We start from the raw sequence: 19585 nt of genomic DNA, 5'->3' as shown, positions 1-19585 counted from the left end.
CAGTGGGTTAGAGTAGGAATACAGTGGGTTAGAGTGGGAACACAGCGGGTTAGAGTGGGAATACAGAAGGGCGAGGGCGGGAACACAGCAGGAAAGGGCTGGAATACAGTGGGTTAGAGTGGGAACACAACGGGCAAGGGCAGGAATACAGTGGGTTAGAGTGGGAGTACAGCAGGCAAGGGCGGGAACACAGTGGGTAAGAGTGGGAACACAGCGGGCGAGGGCAGGAACACAGTGGGTTAGAGTGGGAACACAGCAGGCGAGGGCAGGAATACAGTGGGAATACAGCAGGGCTAGTGTGGGAACACAGCAGGCGAGGGTGGGAATACAGTGGGTTAGAGTGGGAACACAGCTGGCGAGGGTGGGAATACAGTGGGAACACAGTTGTCGAGGGCGGTAATACAGTGGGAATACAGCAGGGCAAGGGCGGGAATACAGCAAGGCGAGGGTGGGAACACAGCAGAGCGAGGGTGGGAACACTGCAGAGCGAGGGTGGGAACACTGCAGAGCGAGGGTGGGAACACTGCAGAGCGAGGGTGTGAGCACTGCGGGCGAAGGCGGGAATACAGTAGGTTATAGTGGGAATACAGCAGTGCGAGGGTTGGAACACAGCGGAGAAGGGTGGGAATACAGTGGGTTAGAGTGGGAACACAGCGGGTAAGGGCGGGAATACAGTGGGTGAGGGTGGGAATACAGCAGGGTGAGGGTGGGAACACAGCGGGCGAGGTCGGGAATACAGCAGGGCAATGGCGGGAATACAGTGGGTTAGAGTAGGAATACAGTGGGAATACAGTGTGTTAGAGTGGGAACACAACGGGCGAGGGCAGGAATAAAGTGGGTTAGAGTGGGAACACAGCAGGCGAGGGCGGGAATACAGTGGGTTAGAGTGGGAATACAGTGGGAATACAGCAGGTCAAGGGCGGGAATACAGCAGGGCAAGGGCGGGAATACAGCAGGGTTAGAGTGGGAATACAGCAGGGCGAGGGCGGGAATACAGCAGGGCGAGGGCGGGAACACAGCAGGGCGAGGGTGGGAATACAGCAGGGCAAGGGTGGGAACACAGCAGGGCAAGGGTGTGACCACTGCTGGCGAAGGTGGGAATACAGTAGGTTAGAGTGGGAATACAGCAGGGCGAGGGTTGGAACACAGCGGGTGAGGGCGGGAATACAGTGGGTGAGGGCGGGAATACAGTAGGTTAGAGTGGGAATACAGCAGGGCAAGGGTGGGAATACAGTGGGTTAGAGTGGGAACACAGCAGGCGAGGGCGGGAATATACAGTGGGTTAGACTGGGAATACAGTGGGTTAGAGTGGGAATACAGAAGGGTGAAGGCGGGAACACAGCAGGGCAAGGGTGGGAATACAGTGGGTTAGAGTGGGAATATAGTGGGTTAGAGTGGGAACACAGTGGTTAAGAGTGGGAACACAGCGGGAGAGGGCGGTAATACAGTGGGTTAGTGGGAACACAGTGGGCGAGAGCGGGAATACAGCAGGGCAAGGGCGGGAATACAGCAGGGCAAGGGCGGGAATACAGCAGGGCTAGTGTGGGAACACAGCAGGCGAGGGTGGGAATACAGTGGATTTGAGTGGGAACACAGGTGGCGAGGGCGGGAATACAGTGGGTTAGATTGGGAACACAGCGGGTGAGGGCGGGAATACAGTGGGTTAGAGTGGGAATACAGCAGGCGAGGGAGGGAATATACAGTGGGTTAGAGTGGGAATACAGTGGGTTAGAGTGGGAATACAGAAAGGTGAAGGCGGGAACACAGCTGGGAAAGGGCGGGAATATAGTGGGTTAGAGTGGGAACACAGCGGGCGAGTGCGGGAATACAGTGGGTTAGAATGGGAACACAGCAGGCGAGGGCGGGAATATACAGTGGGTTAGAGTGGGAACACAGCGGGCGAGGTCAGGAATACAGCAGGGCAATGGCGGAAATACAGTGGGTTACAGTAGGAATACAGTGGGTTAGAGTGGGAATACAGCAGGGTGAGGGTGGGAACACAGCGGGCAAGGTCGGGAATACAGCAGGGCAATGGCGGGAATACAGTGGGTTACAGTAGGAATACAGTGGGTTAGAGTGGGGACACAGCGGGCGAGGGCGGGAATATACAGTGGGTTAGAGTGGGAATACAGTGTGTTAGAGTGGGAACACAACGGGCGAGGGTGGGAATAAAGTGGGTTAGAGTGGGAACACAGCAGGTGAGGGCGGTAATACAGTGGGTTTGAGTAAGAACACAGCGGGCGAGAGCGGGAATACAGTAGGTTAAAGTGGGAACGCAGCGAACGTGGGCGGGAATATAGTGGGTCAGAGTGGGAACACAGAGGGCGAGGGCAGGAATACTGTGGGTTAGAGTGGGAATACAGCAGGGCAAGTGCGGGAATACAGCAGGGCAAGTGCGGGAACACAGCAGGCGAGGGTGGTAATACAGTGGGTTAGAGTGGAAACACAGCTGGCGAGGGCGGGAATACAGTGGGTTAGAGTGGGAATACAGCGGGTTAGAGTGGGAACACAGCAGGCGAGGGCGGGAATATACAGTGGGTTAGACTGGGAATACAGTGGGTTAGAGTGGGAATACAGAATGGTGAAGGCGGGAACACAGCAGGGCAAGGGCGGGAATATAGTGGGTTAGAGTGGGAACACAGTGGTTAAGAGTGGGAACACAGCGGGAGAGGGCGGTAATACAGTGGGTTAGTGGGAACACAGTGGGCGAGAGCGGGAATACAGTAGGTTAGAGTGGGAACACAGTGGGCGAGGGAGGGAATACAGTGGGTTAGAGTGGGAACACAGCGGGCGAGGGAGGGAATACAGTGGGTTAGAGTGTGAACACAGCAGGCAAGGGCGGGAATACAGGGGGTTAGGGTGGGAATACAGCAGGGCAAGGGCGGGAATACAGTGGGAACACAGTGGGCGAGTGAGGGAATACAGTGGGTTAGAGTGGGAATACAGTGGGTTAGAGTGTGAACACAGCGGGCAAGGGCGGCCGGTCCTTGTTTTAAAAAATCAGGGAAAAAAAACGTGTAGGCCCATGGGGGACAAAATTTTAAGAACCATTACCATGCCCAAACAGCCAGCAGAGTTATGCCACAGCCGGGGGAGACTTTTTATACAAGTGCCCCCGACCAAAGCATTCACCCCCAGACCAGTCAGCCTGGGCAGGGGACCCCCCCAATGAAGGAGTCCCCCCTCAAGAATTTACCTACCCAGGCTGAGGCCTGGGGCTGTCCCCGATGCCCCTGTGCGGTGGGCATCAGCTGATAAATGTGAATAAACATATTGTATATTGCTGTGGAACTATGAGTCCCAGCAAACCTCCCTCGCATGCAGGGACTTGGAGACGCACAAAGGGCCATTAAAGGGTCCGCTGGAACTTGTAGTTCCACAACTATACAATAGTTAGATAAACACACTGACGCACCAGAAAAATAAAACTTTATTACATACAGATACTTACCTATGTTGGGTGTGGATTAGTTGGTCACCAGCAAGTTGTTAGACAGTCATTAGGTCGACAGGGTCATTAGGTCGACAGGGTCATTAGGCTGACAGGGATTATGTCGACAGGGTCATTAGGCTGACAGGGATTAGGTCAACAGTGAAAGTCGACTTTTTATTATTATGTTTTTACCCTTATGTCAACATAAAACGTACCACGGCGTCCCCTCGCATGGCTCGCCATGCTACGCTCGGCACACTATTTTATTCTACCACCACGCCCGACTGGATGGTAGGGCCTGAAATTAATGACCCTATCGACCTAAAGTCTTGTTCACCTTATTGCATGTGGACCTAAAGTCATGTCGACCTAATGACTGTCTAACAACTTGCTGGTGACCCATTGACCATATCCCGTTGAGCCTGTAGGTAGGGCGCTGTCCATCCGTCAGCACGTCCTGAAGAAATCCTTTGGGTACACGCTAAACACGACACCAAACCAAACTGAGGAGAAGCCGGGGATATCTTCACATCCTGCGGCTCCTCCTCCCGAATGCCGCTATTGGCCGCCTAGCAGCTCTCGATTGGCTGCTAGGTGGCCAATAGTGGCATTCGGGAGGAGGAGCCACACAAAGTCATCATGCGGCTTCTCCTCAGTTCGGATTGGTGTCGGGTTTAGAGTGTTTTTTTTTTGTTGCCAAGTTCCCTGGATTCTACTTTGGAACGAAGAGGACCGATCTGAGCCGTAAGATCTGGTGAGTATACTGTAATTTCCTTCCACAGGTACCCAGAGGATTTCTTCAGGACGTGCTGATGGATGGAGGCGACCTACCTACAGGCTCAACATATGTAAGTATCTGTATGTGTGGGCTCTGTATGGAATAAAGTTTTATTTTTCTGGTGCGTCAGTGTGTTTATTTAACTATTTGTAATGCTGTGGAACTACAAGTTCCAGAAGGCCCTTTAATGCCCCGCATGCTGGGACACTCCCCCAGGACCCCTGCCCAGGCTGACCGGTCAGGGGGTGAATGCTTTGGCCGGGGGGACATGTATAAAAATTCTCCCCCCGGCTGTGGCATTACCCTGCTGGCTGGTTGGGCCTGGTGCTGGTTCTTAAAATACGGGGGACCCCTACTCATTTTGTCTCCCGTATTTTGGGAACGAGGACCGGCCCTTGGGCCTGGTGCTGGTTTAAAAAAAAATAAGGGGAACCCTACATGTTTTTTTCCCTGATTTTTTAAAACTAGGACTGACTCTTTGAGCCGGGGGCTGGTTATGGATGTGGGGGGGGGACCCCACGACTTTTTTATTTTATTTATCTACTTATTTTAAAAAAATGTTTAGGTACTTGTGTATTATCACGGCGCCCAAGATTTCCGTTGTAGGGCATCGTATTGGTCGCATTGCATGCGATGCGTTGCGATTTGACCCGATTTTTAATGGTACAGGCACCCTGATGGGTGATTACTATGTTAAATGCACCCCATTGTTAACGCCACCCCCACTATCAATACCAACCCGAAGTGTGGCGAGTGCAGCGAGCCCGCGAGGGGCGGCGGTATGCGTCCTCCGACCTTTTCATACCCCCACTATCCACGTCGGTGTGGAGTTGTCTTTAGATAGTGTGGCGAGCCCCGCGAGGGGGCGTGGATTACTTCACATGTATTCCGTGTGCGCTCGCCACGCTTCAGGCTCGGTGGCTCGCCACACTATCTAAAATCAACTCCACGCCGACGTGGATAGTGGGTGTATGAAAAGGTCGGAGGACGCGTACCGCCGCCCCTCGCCACACTATCTAAAGTCAACTCCACGCCGACGTGGATAGTGGGTGTATGAAAAGGTCGGAGGACGCGTACCAAAGCCCCTCGCGGGCTCGCTGCGCTCGCCACGCTTCGGGATGGCGTTTATAGTGGGGGTGGCATTACCAATGGGGGTGCATTTAACATAGTAATCACCCATCAGGGTGCTTGTACAATTAAAAATCGCATCACATGCCATTTTAATGGCATGCGATGCAATATTTTATTGTACAGTGCGGGTTTTTGGACCCGAAAAATCGGGTCCCATCACATACCTTAATTAGTGGTATGCGATGCGATGGGCGCCGTGATAATCCACAAGTACCCAGTTTTACACTGAAGCCTGCGCGGATATGACTGATATGATGAATCTGACTCATCTGTGCAGGCTTCTGACTAATACGCCTGGAAAATGAAGTGTAGTTTCCAGGCTTATTTTACCGCCAATTAGCGGCCGTATCCCGCTTATTGCCGGTAATAACTGGCCGTATTGAAAATACAGCCGCTTAGTAAATTAGGAATCGTCATTCTTTTGAATGGTGATTCCTATTCGTATTCTATCGATGGCGTATACATTCATATTCGTAAATACGAATGTGCCATGAATACGAATAAATGTATTTTCAGGATAGTAAATCCTGAAAATACGAATAAGCCTAAAAAAATCGTATTTTACAATATAATATTTATATTATTTATAATATTAGTAAATTTCCCCCTTAACATATGAAAAATAATTCACAATAAAGTCACATGGACAGAAAGGTTAGTGCACTTTACCCAGCACTGTGGAGAGACTGGTCTGATCGGTGGTCACACAGTAGAACTGGTCTGATCGGTGGTCACACAGTAGCGCTGGTCTGATCGGTGGTCACACAGTAGCACTGGTCTGATCGGTGGTCACACAGTAGCACTGGTCTGATCGGTGGTCACACAGTAGCACTGGTCTGATCGGTGGTCACACAGTAGCGCTGGTCTGATCGGTGGTCACACAGTAGCGCTGGTCTGATCGGTGGTCACACAGTAGCGCTGGTCAGATCGGTGGTCACACAGTAGCACTGGTCTGATCGGTGGTCACACAGTAGCACTGGTCTGATCGGTGGTCACACAGTAGCACTGGTCTGATCGGTGGTCACACAGTAGCGCTGGTCTGATCGGTGGTCACACAGTAGCGCTGGTCTGATCGGTGGTCACACAGTAGCGCTGGTCAGATCGGTGGTCACACAGTAGCACTGGTCTGATCGGTGGTCACACAGTAGCACTGGTCTGATCGGTGGTCACACAGTAGCGCTGGTCTGATCGGTGGTCACACAGTAGCACTGGTCTGATCGGTGGTCACACAGTAGCGCTGGTCTGATCGGTGGTCACACAGTAGCGCTGGTCAGATCGGTGGTCACACAGTAGCACTGGTCTGATCGGTGGTCACACAGTAGCGCTGGTCTGATCGGTGGTCACACAGTAGCGCTGGTCTGATCGGTGGTCACACAGTAGCGCTGGTCTGATCGGTGGTCACACAGTAGCGCTGGTCTGATCGGTGGTCACACAGTAGCGCTGGTCTGATCGGTGGTCACACAGTAGCGCTGGTCTGATCGGTGGTCACACAGTAGCGCTGGTCTGATCGGTGGTCACACAGTAGCGCTGGTCTGATCGGTGGTCACACAGTAGCGCTGGTCAGATCGGTGGTCACACAGTAGCACTGGTCTGATCGGTGGTCACACAGTAGCACTGGTCTGATCGGTGGTCACACAGTAGCGCTGGTCTGATCGGTGGTCACACAGTAGCACTGGTCTGATCGGTGGTCACACAGTAGCGCTGGTCTGATCGGTGGTCACACAGTAGCGCTGGTCTGATCGGTGGTCACACAGTAGCGCTGGTCTGATCGGTGGTCACACAGTAGCGCTGGTCTGATCGGTGGTCACACAGTAGCGCTGGTCTGATCGGTGGTCACACAGTAGAACTGGTCTGATCGGTGGTCACACAGTAGCGCTGGTCTGATCGGTGGTCACACAGTAGCACTGGTCTGATCGGTGGTCACACAGTAGCACTGGTCTGATCGGTGGTCACACAGTAGCGCTGGTCTGATCGGTGGTCACACAGTAGAACTGGTCTGATCGGTGGTCACACAGTAGCGCTGGTCTGATCGGTGGTCACACAGTAGCGCTGGTCTGATCGGTGGTCACACAGTAGCACTGGTCTGATCGGTGGTCACACAGTAGCGCTGGTCTGATCGGTGGTCACACAGTAGCGCTGGTCTGATCGGTGGTCACACAGTAGCGCTGGTCTGATCGGTGGTCACACAGTAGCACTGGTCTGATCGGTGGTCACACAGTAGCGCTGGTCTGATCGGTGGTCACACAGTAGCGCTGGTCTGATCGGTGGTCACACAGTAGCGCTGGTCTGATCGGTGGTCACACAGTAGCGCTGGTCTGATCGGTGGTCACACAGTAGCGCTGGTCTGATCGGTGGTCACACAGTAGCGCTGGTCTGATCGGTGGTCACACAGTAGCACTGGTCTGATCGGTGGTCACACAGTAACGCTGGTCTGATCGGTGGTCACACAGTAGAACTGGTCTGATCGGTGGTCACACAGTAGCGCTGGTCTGATCGGTGGTCACACAGTAGCGCTGGTCTGATCGGTGGTCACACAGTAGAACTGGTCTGATCGGTGGTCACACAGTAGCGCTGGTCTGATCGGTGGTCACACAGTAGCGCTGGTCTGATCGGTGGTCACACAGTAGCGCTGGTCTGATCGGTGGTCACACAGTAGCGCTGGTCTGATCGGTGGTCACACAGTAGCACTGGTCTGATCGGTGGTCACACAGTAGCACTGGTCTGATCGGTGGTCACACAGTAGCACTGGTCTGATCGGTGGTCACACAGTAGCACTGGTCTGATCGGTGGTCACACAGTAGCGCTGGTCTGATCGGTGGTCACACAGTAGCGCTGGTCTGATCGGTGGTCACACAGTAGCGCTGGTCTGATCGGTGGTCACACAGTAGCGCTGGTCTGATCGGTGGTCACACAGTAGCACTGGTCTGATCGGTGGTCACACAGTAGCACTGGTCTGATCGGTGGTCACACAGTAGAACTGGTCTGATCGGTGGTCACACAGTAGCACTGGTCTGATCGGTGGTCACACAGTAGCGCTGGTCTGATCGGTGGTCACACAGTAGCGCTGGTCTGATCGGTGGTCACACAGTAGCGCTGGTCTGATCGGTGGTCACACAGTAGCGCTGGTCTGATCGGTGGTCACACAGTAGCACTGGTCTGATCGGTGGTCACACAGTAGCACTGGTCTGATCGGTGGTCACACAGTAGAACTGGTCTGATCGGTGGTCACACAGTAGCACTGGTCTGATCGGTGGTCACACAGTAGCGCTGGTCTGATCGGTGGTCACACAGTAGCGCTGGTCTGATCGGTGGTCACACAGTAGCACTGGTCTGATCGGTGGTCACACAGTAGCACTGGTCTGATCGGTGGTCACACAGTAGCACTGGTCTGATCGGTGGTCACACAGTAGCGCTGGTCTGATCGGTGGTCACACAGTAGCACTGGTCTGATCGGTGGTCACACAGTAGCACTGGTCTGATCGGTGGTCACACAGTAGCGCTGGTCTGATCGGTGGTCACACAGTAGCGCTGGTCTGATCGGTGGTCACACAGTAGCACTGGTCTGATCGGTGGTCACACAGTAGCACTGGTCTGATCGGTGGTCACACAGTAGCACTGGTCTGATCGGTGGTCACACAGTAGCACTGGTCTGATCGGTGGTCACACAGTAGCGCTGGTCTGATCGGTGGTCACACAGTAGCGCTGGTCTGATCGGTGGTCACACAGTAGCGCTGGTCTGATCGGTGGTCACACAGTAGCGCTGGTCTGATCGGTGGTCACACAGTAGCGCTGGTCTGATCGGTGGTCACACAGTAGCGCTGGTCTGATCGGTGGTCACACAGTAGCGCTGGTCAGATCGGTGGTCACACAGTAGCACTGGTCTGATCGGTGGTCACACAGTAGCACTGGTCTGATCGGTGGTCACACAGTAGCACTGGTCTGATCGGTGGTCACACAGTAGCGCTGGTCTGATCGGTGGTCACACAGTAGCGCTGGTCTGATCGGTGGTCACACAGTAGCACTGGTCTGATCGGTGGTCACACAGTAGCACTGGTCTGATCGGTGGTCACACAGTAGCACTGGTCTGATCGGTGGTCACACAGTAGCACTGGTCTGATCGGTGGTCACACAGTAGCACTGGTCTGATCGGTGGTCACACAGTAGCGCTGGTCTGATCGGTGGTCACACAGTAGCGCTGGTCTGATCGGTGGTCACACAGTAGCGCTGGTCTGATCGGTGGTCACACAGTAGCACTGGTCTGATCGGTGGTCACACAGTAGCACTGGTCTGATCGGTGGTCACACAGTAGCACTGGTCTTATCGGTGGTCACACAGTAGCGCTGGTCTGATCGGTGGTCACACAGTAGCGCTGGTCTGATCGATGGTCACACACTAGCACTGGTCTGATCGGTGGTCACACAGTAGCACTGGTCTGATCGGTGGTCACACAGTAGCACTGGTCTGATCGGTGGTCACACAGTAGCACTGGTCTGATCGGTGGTCACACAGTAGAACTGGTCTGATCGGTGGTCACACAGTAGCACTGGTCTGATCGGTGGTCACACAGTAGCGCTGGTCTGATCGGTGGTCACACAGTAGCGCTGGTCTGATCGGTGGTCACACAGTAGCGCTGGTCTGATCGGTGGTCACACAGTAGCGCTGGTCTGATCGGTGGTCACACAGTAGCGCTGGTCTGATCGGTGGTCACACAGTAGCGCTGGTCTGATCGGTGGTCACACAGTAGCGCTGGTCTGATCGGTGGTCACACAGTAGCGCTGGTCTGATCGGTGGTCACACAGTAGCACTGGTCTGATCGGTGGTCACACAGTAGCGCTGGTCTGATCGGTGGTCACACAGTAGCACTGGTCTGATCGGTGGTCACACAGTAGCTCTGGTCTGATCGGTGGTCACACAGTAGCACTGGTCTGATCGGTGGTCAGATATAAACTCTTTATTATAGGAGACAGCTGCAGCCACCTTTTAGAGGGATTGTGTACCTCTATATATTTGTCCTATTTGAGGTCATTTCATCTATTATTTGTACGATCACCACTATACCCTTATCACGGCTACTTTCTCTCATACAGAATTTATGCTGATCACGTGATTCGGACCAGGCAGTGACCTTATCTTCGGTTCGCCGTCTTTTTTCTTGTTTCTAATTAATTCCTTATTTATATATTGTTTATAAGGCCATCTTTGTACGTTTGTCTCCCAACATTTTTAATATCCAAATATTTGTAAAATTTACGGTAATTAAGCAAGTGATTGATTGCCCATTAGTAGGGTATTTATTCCAACAGTAGCCACCTTTGAGTAAGCTACAGCAGGTAGTGAAACGCGTCAGGTTGCTACTACTGCTCCATCCCCAGGACCAATTCCAAGAGGACTCATCTGAGCTACAACAAACCCCCGGCTCGACATTAGGACCCCCACTCTGGATATCATCCAGTGGCTTCTTCATCCACAGCCACCTTGGTTCCAGCTTTATGGGGGCAGCCTTCTCAATGATCCCTCCGGCGGTTCTCCTTTGGACACCCTACAACTAGTGAGGGCTGGGCCATCTGCCATCTACTCTCCACAGTGCTGGGTAAAGTGCACTAACCTTTCTGTCCATGTGACTTCGGCTTTCTTCCAATCACTGGATGCTCCATTACAAACATTACCAGAGAGTGCGACATTTGTATTATTTATTATATTTCTATTATGATTTTTCATATATTAACTGTTTTAGTGGTGTCATTATATTGTCATTGGATCATTGCACTGCTATTTTGGGTTGTTACTTTATTTGGTATTCCATGTAGGGACTGACTACCTCTATACCCCTTCCACCTAGCAGCTGCTTATAGGAAACCAGCTCACTTCACAGGTGCCTGAAATTTATCTTGATGAAATGATTATTTTCTGGAGGTCTCCGTGTCCTACTTACGTCTCCACTGAGGAAGGAGAGCACACACTGCAATGCACCAGCGTCCTTAGCCAGTTGGTGACAGACATCATGGCTAGCATGGCAGCAGCCGTACAACACCTGCCAAATAACAGTCATTACTGACGTAGTCTAATATGTAGGAGGCACAAACCCAGAATACGGGAGGACATTACCCTGAGTTGGCTGAGTACGCAGGGAGAGTTTGGCAGCCTTGTGACGAAACGCGTAAAGGTTGCAGCCGAGTTGGCAAGGAACATCTCGGAGACATCGGACACCACCTGAAGGATGGAGATGTACATGGGAATTATAGAGGCACGAGGTGTGTAACAGGCTCATCTGTCTGCAGGTGTAAGAGAGGCACGAGGTGTGTAACAGGCTCATCTGTCTGCAGGTATAAGAGAGGCACGAGGTGTGTAACAGGCTCATCTGTCTGCAGGTATAAGAGAGGCACGAGGTGTGTAACAGGCTCATCTGCCTGCAGGTGTAAGAGAGGCACGAGGTGTGTAACAGGCTCATCTGCCTGCAGGTGTAAGAGAGGCACGAGGAGTGTAACAGGCTCATCTGCCTGCAGGTGTAAGAGAGGCACGAGGTGTGTAACAGGCTCATCTGCCTGCAGGTGTAAGAGAGGCACGAGGTGTGTAACAGGCTCATCTGCCTGCAGGTGTAAGAGAGGCACGAGGTGTGTAACAGGCTCATCTGCCTGCAGGTGTAAGAGAGGCACGAGGTGTGTAACAGGCTCATCTGCCTGCAGGTGTAAGAGAGGCACGAGGTGTGTAACAGGCTCATCTGCCTGCAGGTGTAAGAGAGGCACGAGGTGTGTAACAGGCTCATCTGCCTGCAGGTGTAAGAGAGGCACGAGGTGTGTAACAGGCTCATCTGCCTGCAGGTGTAAGAGAGGCACGAGGTGTGTAACAGGCTCATCTGCCTGCAGGTGTAAGAGAGGCACGAGGTGTGTAACAGGCTCATCTGTCTGCAGGTGTAAGAGAGGCACGAGGTGTGTAACAGGCTCATCTGCCTGCAGGTGTAAGAGAGGCACGAGGTGTGTAACAGGCTCATCTGCCTGCAGGTGTAAGAGAGGCACGAGGTGTGTAACAGGCTCATCTGTCTGTAGGTGTAAGAGAGGCAGATAATTAGGAGACCTCTATAATGAGACCGTACAAGAGAGACCTATGTGGCAGATAATTAGGAGACCTCTATAATGAGACCGTACAAGAGAGACCTATGTGGCAGATAATTAGGAGACCTCTCCATACCTTTTCTTTGAGCAGTCGGTGTTGTGTTAAACCTGGGACGTCACATACAGCAGCCAGAAGATCGGTGTAGATAGACCAGACGTGTCCTTCCCCGGAGACCTCCTCTTCTGTCACAGCTACAACAAGGGGTCACAAGTGTTAGCAGTCTTTCAAGACCCTAGCTGTCCCTCAGGACCCTCCCAGCCTCTCCTGGAACACTGGCAGCCTGCCCAGGACCCTGGTAGCCTACCTCAGGACCCCAACAGTCTCCTTCAGGACCCTCCCTCACCACCCCACCCTCACTCAGGACCTCCGCAGCCTCCCTCAGGACCCCAGCAGCCTCCCTCAGGACCTTCGCAGCCTCACAGGACCCCAGCAGCCTCCCTCATGACCCCCCCCCCCTCAGGACCCTCCCTCCTGACCCCAGAAGCCTTCCTCAGGGCCCTCCCTCTTGACCCCTGCAGCCTCCCTCAGGACCCTCCCTCAGGACCACAGCAGCCTCCCTCAAGATCCCAGCAGCCTCCCTCAGGACTGCGGTTATGCATTTAATTTATAAATGAAATATATGGGGTAATATGTATAAATCAATTTGTTGGGAAGCATCTTCTGTACTACACAGTGATAGACAGCAGATATTATAATATTATACATCCCAAGCACATAAATCCGGCCACCTTAGCAAAGGATCCAGGATCTCCTACCTGGTGGCTGAGCCCCTGCAATGATCCTGTGGAGGGTGGCTTTGTGCTGTGAGTGGAGGCTGTTGTAGAGGGCGGCACAGTCTGCAATGGGTCCACAATCTGCAGCTTTACAGAGAGACACCAAACACTGTGAAAGAGAGATGTTATAAGCAGGAGAAGCAGCGGACCAAGATGGTGCACATACCCCTGCCAGACATCACCTGCAAGCTGTGCTCCAATAGGACGCCCTTGTCACTGGGGGGATATAGCAGCTCAGCCAACACCTCTAGGAAAGTCTCTGCACATGTCTCCAGGCTGCTGCAAAATACATTACATAAAGCCATAGAGGATATGTATACATTAGTGCACCACCACATCTAGTAGGCTGCACTGGGGAAGCAGGGAGATCACTGGCAATGCACCCAGGGTATGTATAAAAAAGTGCACCATCACATCCAGTACGCTGCACAGGGGAAGCAGGGAGATCACTGGTAATCCACCCGGGGTATGTATACATTAGTGCACCACCACATCTAGTAGGCTGCACTGGGGAAGCAGGGAGATCACTGGTAATCCACCCGGGGTATGTATACATTAGTGCACCACCACATCTAGTAGGCTGCACTGGGGAAGCAGGGAGATCACTGGCAATCCACCCAGGGTATGTATACAAAAGTGCACCATCACATCCAGTACGCTGCACAGGGGAAGCAGAGAGATCACTGGTAATCCACTCGGGGTATGTATACGTTAGTGCACCACCACATCCAGTACGCTGCACAGGGGAAGCAGGGAGATCACTGGTAATCCACCCGGGGTATGTATACGTTAGTGCACCACCACATCCAGTACGCTGCACAGGGGAAGCAGGGAGATCACTGGTAATCCACCCGGGGTATGTATACATTAGTGCACCACCACATCCAGTACGCTGTATAGGGGAAGCAGGGAGATCACTGGTGTCAATGTCGAGTTTTATACACGCCATTTTAGGATAGTATGGCCGCCATTTTGGTTCACAGAGTTGCGCAAATAAAGTATACATACCCGGGTCTGTGTGACAAAGTGGACCAGAAGCGCAGCCATACTATTACACATAAATTCACAATACCATATTTACACCAAATAAAATATAGTTAATTAAAGGTTTAGAGCACTACACATAGTTTAGTCAGCATTACATACTTCTGTCTGTATAATGTTTGATACCGTTACGTTCCGTTTCCCCTGCGCAGTATTCCGGTCATTGCGAATTATTTGCAATACATACGGTCCGATAATTACGGACAAAATCCATATTCCCAAAACTGTTTCTGTTTAAAATGTGTGTTACAAAAGAACCTAGTTATAACCGGTTCTTGCTGCTATTTACGACCCCTGACGATGATGCCAACACACAAAGGACTCCAAAGTTCACTCCCCCCCTGCACCTTGTAAACCAGTTGTATTACTTTGCCCCAATCACAGAGGACTTGACATACGAACCCTGACCAATAGGAATGGCCTTTGACCTCCCCTTTCTGACCCTATAAGTTGGGTGACCCAGGGCGGCCTCGGTCACTTCGGCACAGCATCTTTTCCCTGACCATTGACCGGGCTATAGTTCAAACCTGAACATAGCGAGCTCTGACCGGACTGTGCTGCGCTATTTTCCCTGAAGGTAAACATTTGTATTCCCATTATTTGTAATGTGGCTGATTATGATTGTATCTGTTTCTGCATCTTTGTAAGTGTTTTAAAGTACTTATTATTGTTAGAGAATTGCATCACGTGTTACCCTGTGTTATTCCTGTTTCTGTAATCCCCTTTTGTCCATTAGGGACTAAATACACTATTTACGGAGATCCTATCTCCTCACCTTTATACTGTGGTCCTGTCTATTATTCGCATCTAGCGATAAAGGTATATTACGGACACTGTCCTGAAAGGTGTATTTGCAGATTAGAGACAAAGTACTGCGAAGGGATCTCTTATTAATGCATTGGTTCTTCCGTGTATAATACACGATAAAGGTACGCTACGCTGCGCTACGTTTTGTTCGCACGTAGCTAGGAATAAAGGGTACACAGGTTACGGACATAATACGTAACCTACGCTTTTCACTTATTGTTCTTTGATCATAATAAATCGGTATTGATAATTGGGGGCTGCGTCCGGCCGTTTCACACTCTGGAGCTCGGTACCAGACGCGCGGCCTGACCTATACCAGCAAAAGGGTGGAAGTATTTATTATCCATTGCTGGATAGGCCAGGTCCGCGGCGGTGCAGGGTTCGAGAGGTGCTAGCGTTTGAACTCGGAGTACAATAAGTGAAATCCAAGGAAACATTAAGCCACGTGTTTTAAAGCATATCTAAGTGTTTAGTAAACTGTACTTCTGCCTGCCACAAGTAGTTTAACGGGGTATAGTGTCTTGAGTTGCTTGTTTATCACAGTATATGTGCCACGTGCAATAAGGTTCGCACACGTGGAGACAAAGGCCTGTGTTTATTATAATCCACCTGGGGTATGTATACATTAGTTCACCACCACACCCAGGGGGACCACTCCTGGATTGGTACTTTTCTTACCAATTAAAAATAAACAGTTTTTTTAAGTTTTAAAGAAGTTTTTAAGAAATAAATAGAGACCAGCTGAAAGAAGAAAAAGTGTAAATGCATTACTTGGCATCAAGTGGAAACTAGAAGTTGCCAGGCGAGTGTTCAGGAAATCAGTAAGAGAGCTATCCTAGAGAAGGTGTACATGCAGTCATAGAACCTTGAATTCTGGTGGAATCGATGCAATAAAGAATACAGTATCTATCCTTATGTATCAATGCCTATTTCCCTATAGATTGTAAGCTTGTGAGCAGGGCCCTCCTACATTTTGACTGTCTGTAAATACCCTGTTTTGTTGTATCACTGTCCCCTTTGTAAAGAGCAACGGAATATGCTGCGCTATATAAGAAACTGTTAATAAATAAATAAAATGCACGAAATGCATGGGTTGGCACTAAATGAAAACTAGAAGTTGCCATCCGAAACCCCTCAGGTTTATCTCCTGAATGACCAGAGCTCTCCTAAAAAAAGGGGACATGCACGAAGAGCCTGGGTTGACATTAAGCAGAAACTAGCAGTTGCCGGCCAAGAGTTCAGGAGACCAGCTGGAGGAAGACTGCTCTCCTAGAGAAAGTGTATATGCACGTAGTGCGTGGGTTGGCATCAAGCGGACACTAGAAGTTGCCAGGCTGATAATTCAAGAGACCAGCCGGAGGAAGAGAGCTATCCTAGAGAAGGTGTACATGCACAAAGAGCATGAAATGGCAACAAGTGGAAACTAGAAGTTGCCAGGCGAGCGTTCAGGAGACCAGCCGGAGGTAGAGAGCTATCCTAGAGAAGGTGTACATGCACGAAGAGCATGAGATGTCAACAAGTGGAAACTAAAAGTTGCCAGGCTAAGCATTCAAGAGACCAGCCGGAGGAAGAGAGCTATTCTAGAGAAGGTGTACATGCACGAAGAGCATGAGATGGCAACAAGTGGAAACTAGAAGTTGCCAGGCGAGCGTTCAGGAGACCAGCCGGAGGTAGAGAGCTATCCTAGAGAAAGGGTACATGCAAAGTGCATGAGATGGCAACAAGTGGAAACTAGAAGTTGCCAGAAGAGCATTCAGGAGACCAGCCGAAGGTAAAGAGCTATCCTTGAGAAGATGTACATGAACAAAGAGCATGAGATGGCAACAAGTAGAAACTAGAAGTTGCCAGGCGAGCGTTCGGGAGACCAGCCGAAGGAAGAGAACAGAGCTCTCCTAGAGAGGGTGTACATGCACAAAGAGCGTGAGATGGCAACAAGTAAAAACTAGAAGTTGCCAGGGGAGCGTTCAGGAGACCAGCCGGAGGAAGAGAGCTCTCCTAGAGAAGGGGTACATGCACGAAGAGCATGAGATGGCAACAAGTGGAAACTAGAAGTTGCCAGGCGAGTGTTGAGGAGACCAGCCGGAGGAAGAGAGCTATCCTAGAGAAGGTGTACAGGCACAAAGAGCGTGAGATGGCAACAAGTGGAAACTAGAAGTTGCAAGGCGAGCGTTGAGGAGACCAGCCGGAGGAATCTATCCAAGGTAGGCAGTACCACAGCAAGATAAATAAGATTCCACACATTCACATAGAGCTCCATTCTCTGCATTTACATTTGTACTCAGAATGCTGAATTGATTAGCTGGAATATGTCTGTGCAGAGGTGGCTTCCAGGACCCTTTGCGCTGTAGATGTATGTTCATTCTGATCTAGGCTCCTGCTACTTACCCTCCCAACACCTCCCTGGACTTAATATGTGATTGCCATCACCAGTGCTGAACTAGGTCATTGATAAGTCACCACAGGTGATGGAGATTCTAAATTAGAAGGTAAGTCCAGGAACAGAGCAATGTGTCCATCCTGGAATGGGACCGGTTGGAAAGCATGCTGCTAAGCAACATCCAAACACAAAGGATGTATCTAGTATCCGCCCACTTCCTTACCATAACAAATGCTGTTCATATAAAGCAGAATTCAGCATGGTTATTGGAGTCTGACCTCTGACCTAGCATCTCCGTGTAAATTCACTTCCAGCATGTTCCCTGTGGACCGCACCATGGCTGCGGTGACACTAATCCAGGGATAAGGGGCGCTAAGGGTATAGCAGCTCCCATTAGCTAATGTGTGTCAGGGTCAATAGTAATTACATGTGTTTTTCCAGTTTTTGTATTGTAGTCAATGTGTAGGTTTGAGCACATGGACCTCGGGCTGCACCCACTCTGTGGAATGCCCTCCCAAGCACAATAAGTCTCTCCTCCAGTCTCCAAACCTATAAGCGTTCCCTGAAAACTCATCTCTTCAGGCAGCTTATCAAATTCCAGAACCAGACACGGAACCTTGCATTCTGGTGGAATGGATGCAATAAAGAATACAGTATCTAACCTTATGTATAAATGCCTTTTCCCCTATAGATTGTAAGCTTACGAGCAGGGCCCCCCTACCTTTTGACTGTCTGTAAATACCCTGTTTGTTGTATCACTTTTTCCTTTGTAAAGCGCAACGGAATATGCTGCGCTATATAAGAAACTGTCAATAAATAAAATGGACCCCAATTAGTGCTTTGAGCAACTTACGTCTCCCAGTCCTAGCCCACATGGACCCCAATTAGTGCTTTGGGACCGGCAAGCTGTGCAGACCTCAATCTCCAGGCTGATGCCCGCTGACCATAGGCCGGCCCGTGATGTAAGCATCTGGTGCCAAGAGGGGTGACCATGGGACCAGCAATCTTTGCCATTCCCAATCTCCTGGCTGATGCCCACTGACCATAGGCCGGCCCATGATGTAAGCAGCTTCTGCCCAGGGTGGTGACCATGGGACCAGCAAGCTGTGCAGACCCCAATCTCCTGGCTGACGCCAATGACCATAAGCCGGCCTGAGATGTAAGCAGCTGCTGCCCAGAGGGGTGACCGTGGGACCAAGCAAGCTGTGCAGACCCTAATCTCCAGGCTGATGCCCGCTGACCATAGGCCGGCCCGTGATGTAAGCATCTGGTGCCAAGAGGGGTGACCATGGGACCAGCAAGCTTTGCCATTCCCAATCTCCTGGCTGATGCCCACTGACCAAAGGCTGGCCTGTGATGTAAGCAAGTGCTGCCTGGAGGGGGTGACCGTGGGACCAGCAACCTGTGCAGACCACAATCTCCAGGCTGATGCCCGCTGACGTTAGGCTGACCCATGACGTAAGCAGCTGCTGATGCCCACTGACCATAGGCTGGCCCATGATGTAAGCTTCTGCTGCCCGGAGGGGTGACCGTGGGACCAGAAAGCTGTGCAGACCCCAATTTCCTGGCTAATGCCCGCTGACTTTAGGCTGGCCCGTGACGTAAGCAGCTGCTGCCCAGAGGGGGTGACCGTGGGACCAGCAAGCTGTGCAGACCCCAATCTCCAGGCTGATGCCTACTGATGTTAGGCTGGCCCGTGACGTAAGCAGCTGCTGCCCAGGGGGGTGACCATGGGACCAGCAAGCTGTGGAGACCCCAATCTCCAGGTTGATGCCCGTTGATGATAGGCTGACCCGTGATGTAAGCAGCTGCTGCCCGGAGGGGTGACCAAGGGACCAGCAAGCTCTGCAGACCTCAATCTCCTGGCTAATGCCCGTTGATGGTAGGCTGGCCCGTGATGTAAGCAGCTGCTGCCCAGAGGGGGTGACCATGGGACCAGCAAGCTGTGCAGTCCCCAATCTCCAGAGGGGAAACCACTCCTATATTAGACTGTGACTCTCTATGGGACAGGCTGGTTATTATAGAATACTGGGGAGTAATACACACGTGTGCCAGCAATGGACGGGTAATGTATAGGATACTACATACTGTATATACCATGTCTGACACATCACTTGTCTATATATAAGCTC

The 19585-nt window shown here is 51.4% G+C and overlaps 1 protein-coding gene across 3 annotated transcripts in view; it reads right to left on the bottom strand.

Moving 5' to 3' along the window:
• Window positions 1-19585, bottom strand: part of STK36 (serine/threonine kinase 36) — a 142780-nt gene that overhangs the window by 49581 nt on the left and 73614 nt on the right. For 2 of the 3 annotated variants that reach the window (XM_083152182.1, XM_083152180.1), the window contains exons 14-18: window positions 13408-13504; window positions 13208-13334; window positions 12528-12643; window positions 11448-11552; window positions 11275-11373 (exon numbers count right to left, since the gene is read on the bottom strand). In XM_083152182.1, the coding sequence (XP_083008308.1) occupies window positions 11275-11373; window positions 11448-11552; window positions 12528-12643; window positions 13208-13334; window positions 13408-13504 (544 nt within the window). The remainder of the gene's footprint in view (window positions 1-11274; window positions 11374-11447; window positions 11553-12527; window positions 12644-13207; window positions 13335-13407; window positions 13505-19585) is intronic. The other variant, XM_083152181.1, reaches the window with a different exon arrangement.

Source organism: Crinia signifera, chromosome 7, assembly GCF_055691185.1.
Source record: "Crinia signifera chromosome 7, ASM5569118v1, whole genome shotgun sequence".
NCBI classification, from domain to species: domain Eukaryota; kingdom Metazoa; phylum Chordata; class Amphibia; order Anura; family Myobatrachidae; genus Crinia; species Crinia signifera.
Note: the sequence above shows the minus strand (reverse complement) of the source record. Positions and strands in the feature narration are given on the sequence as shown.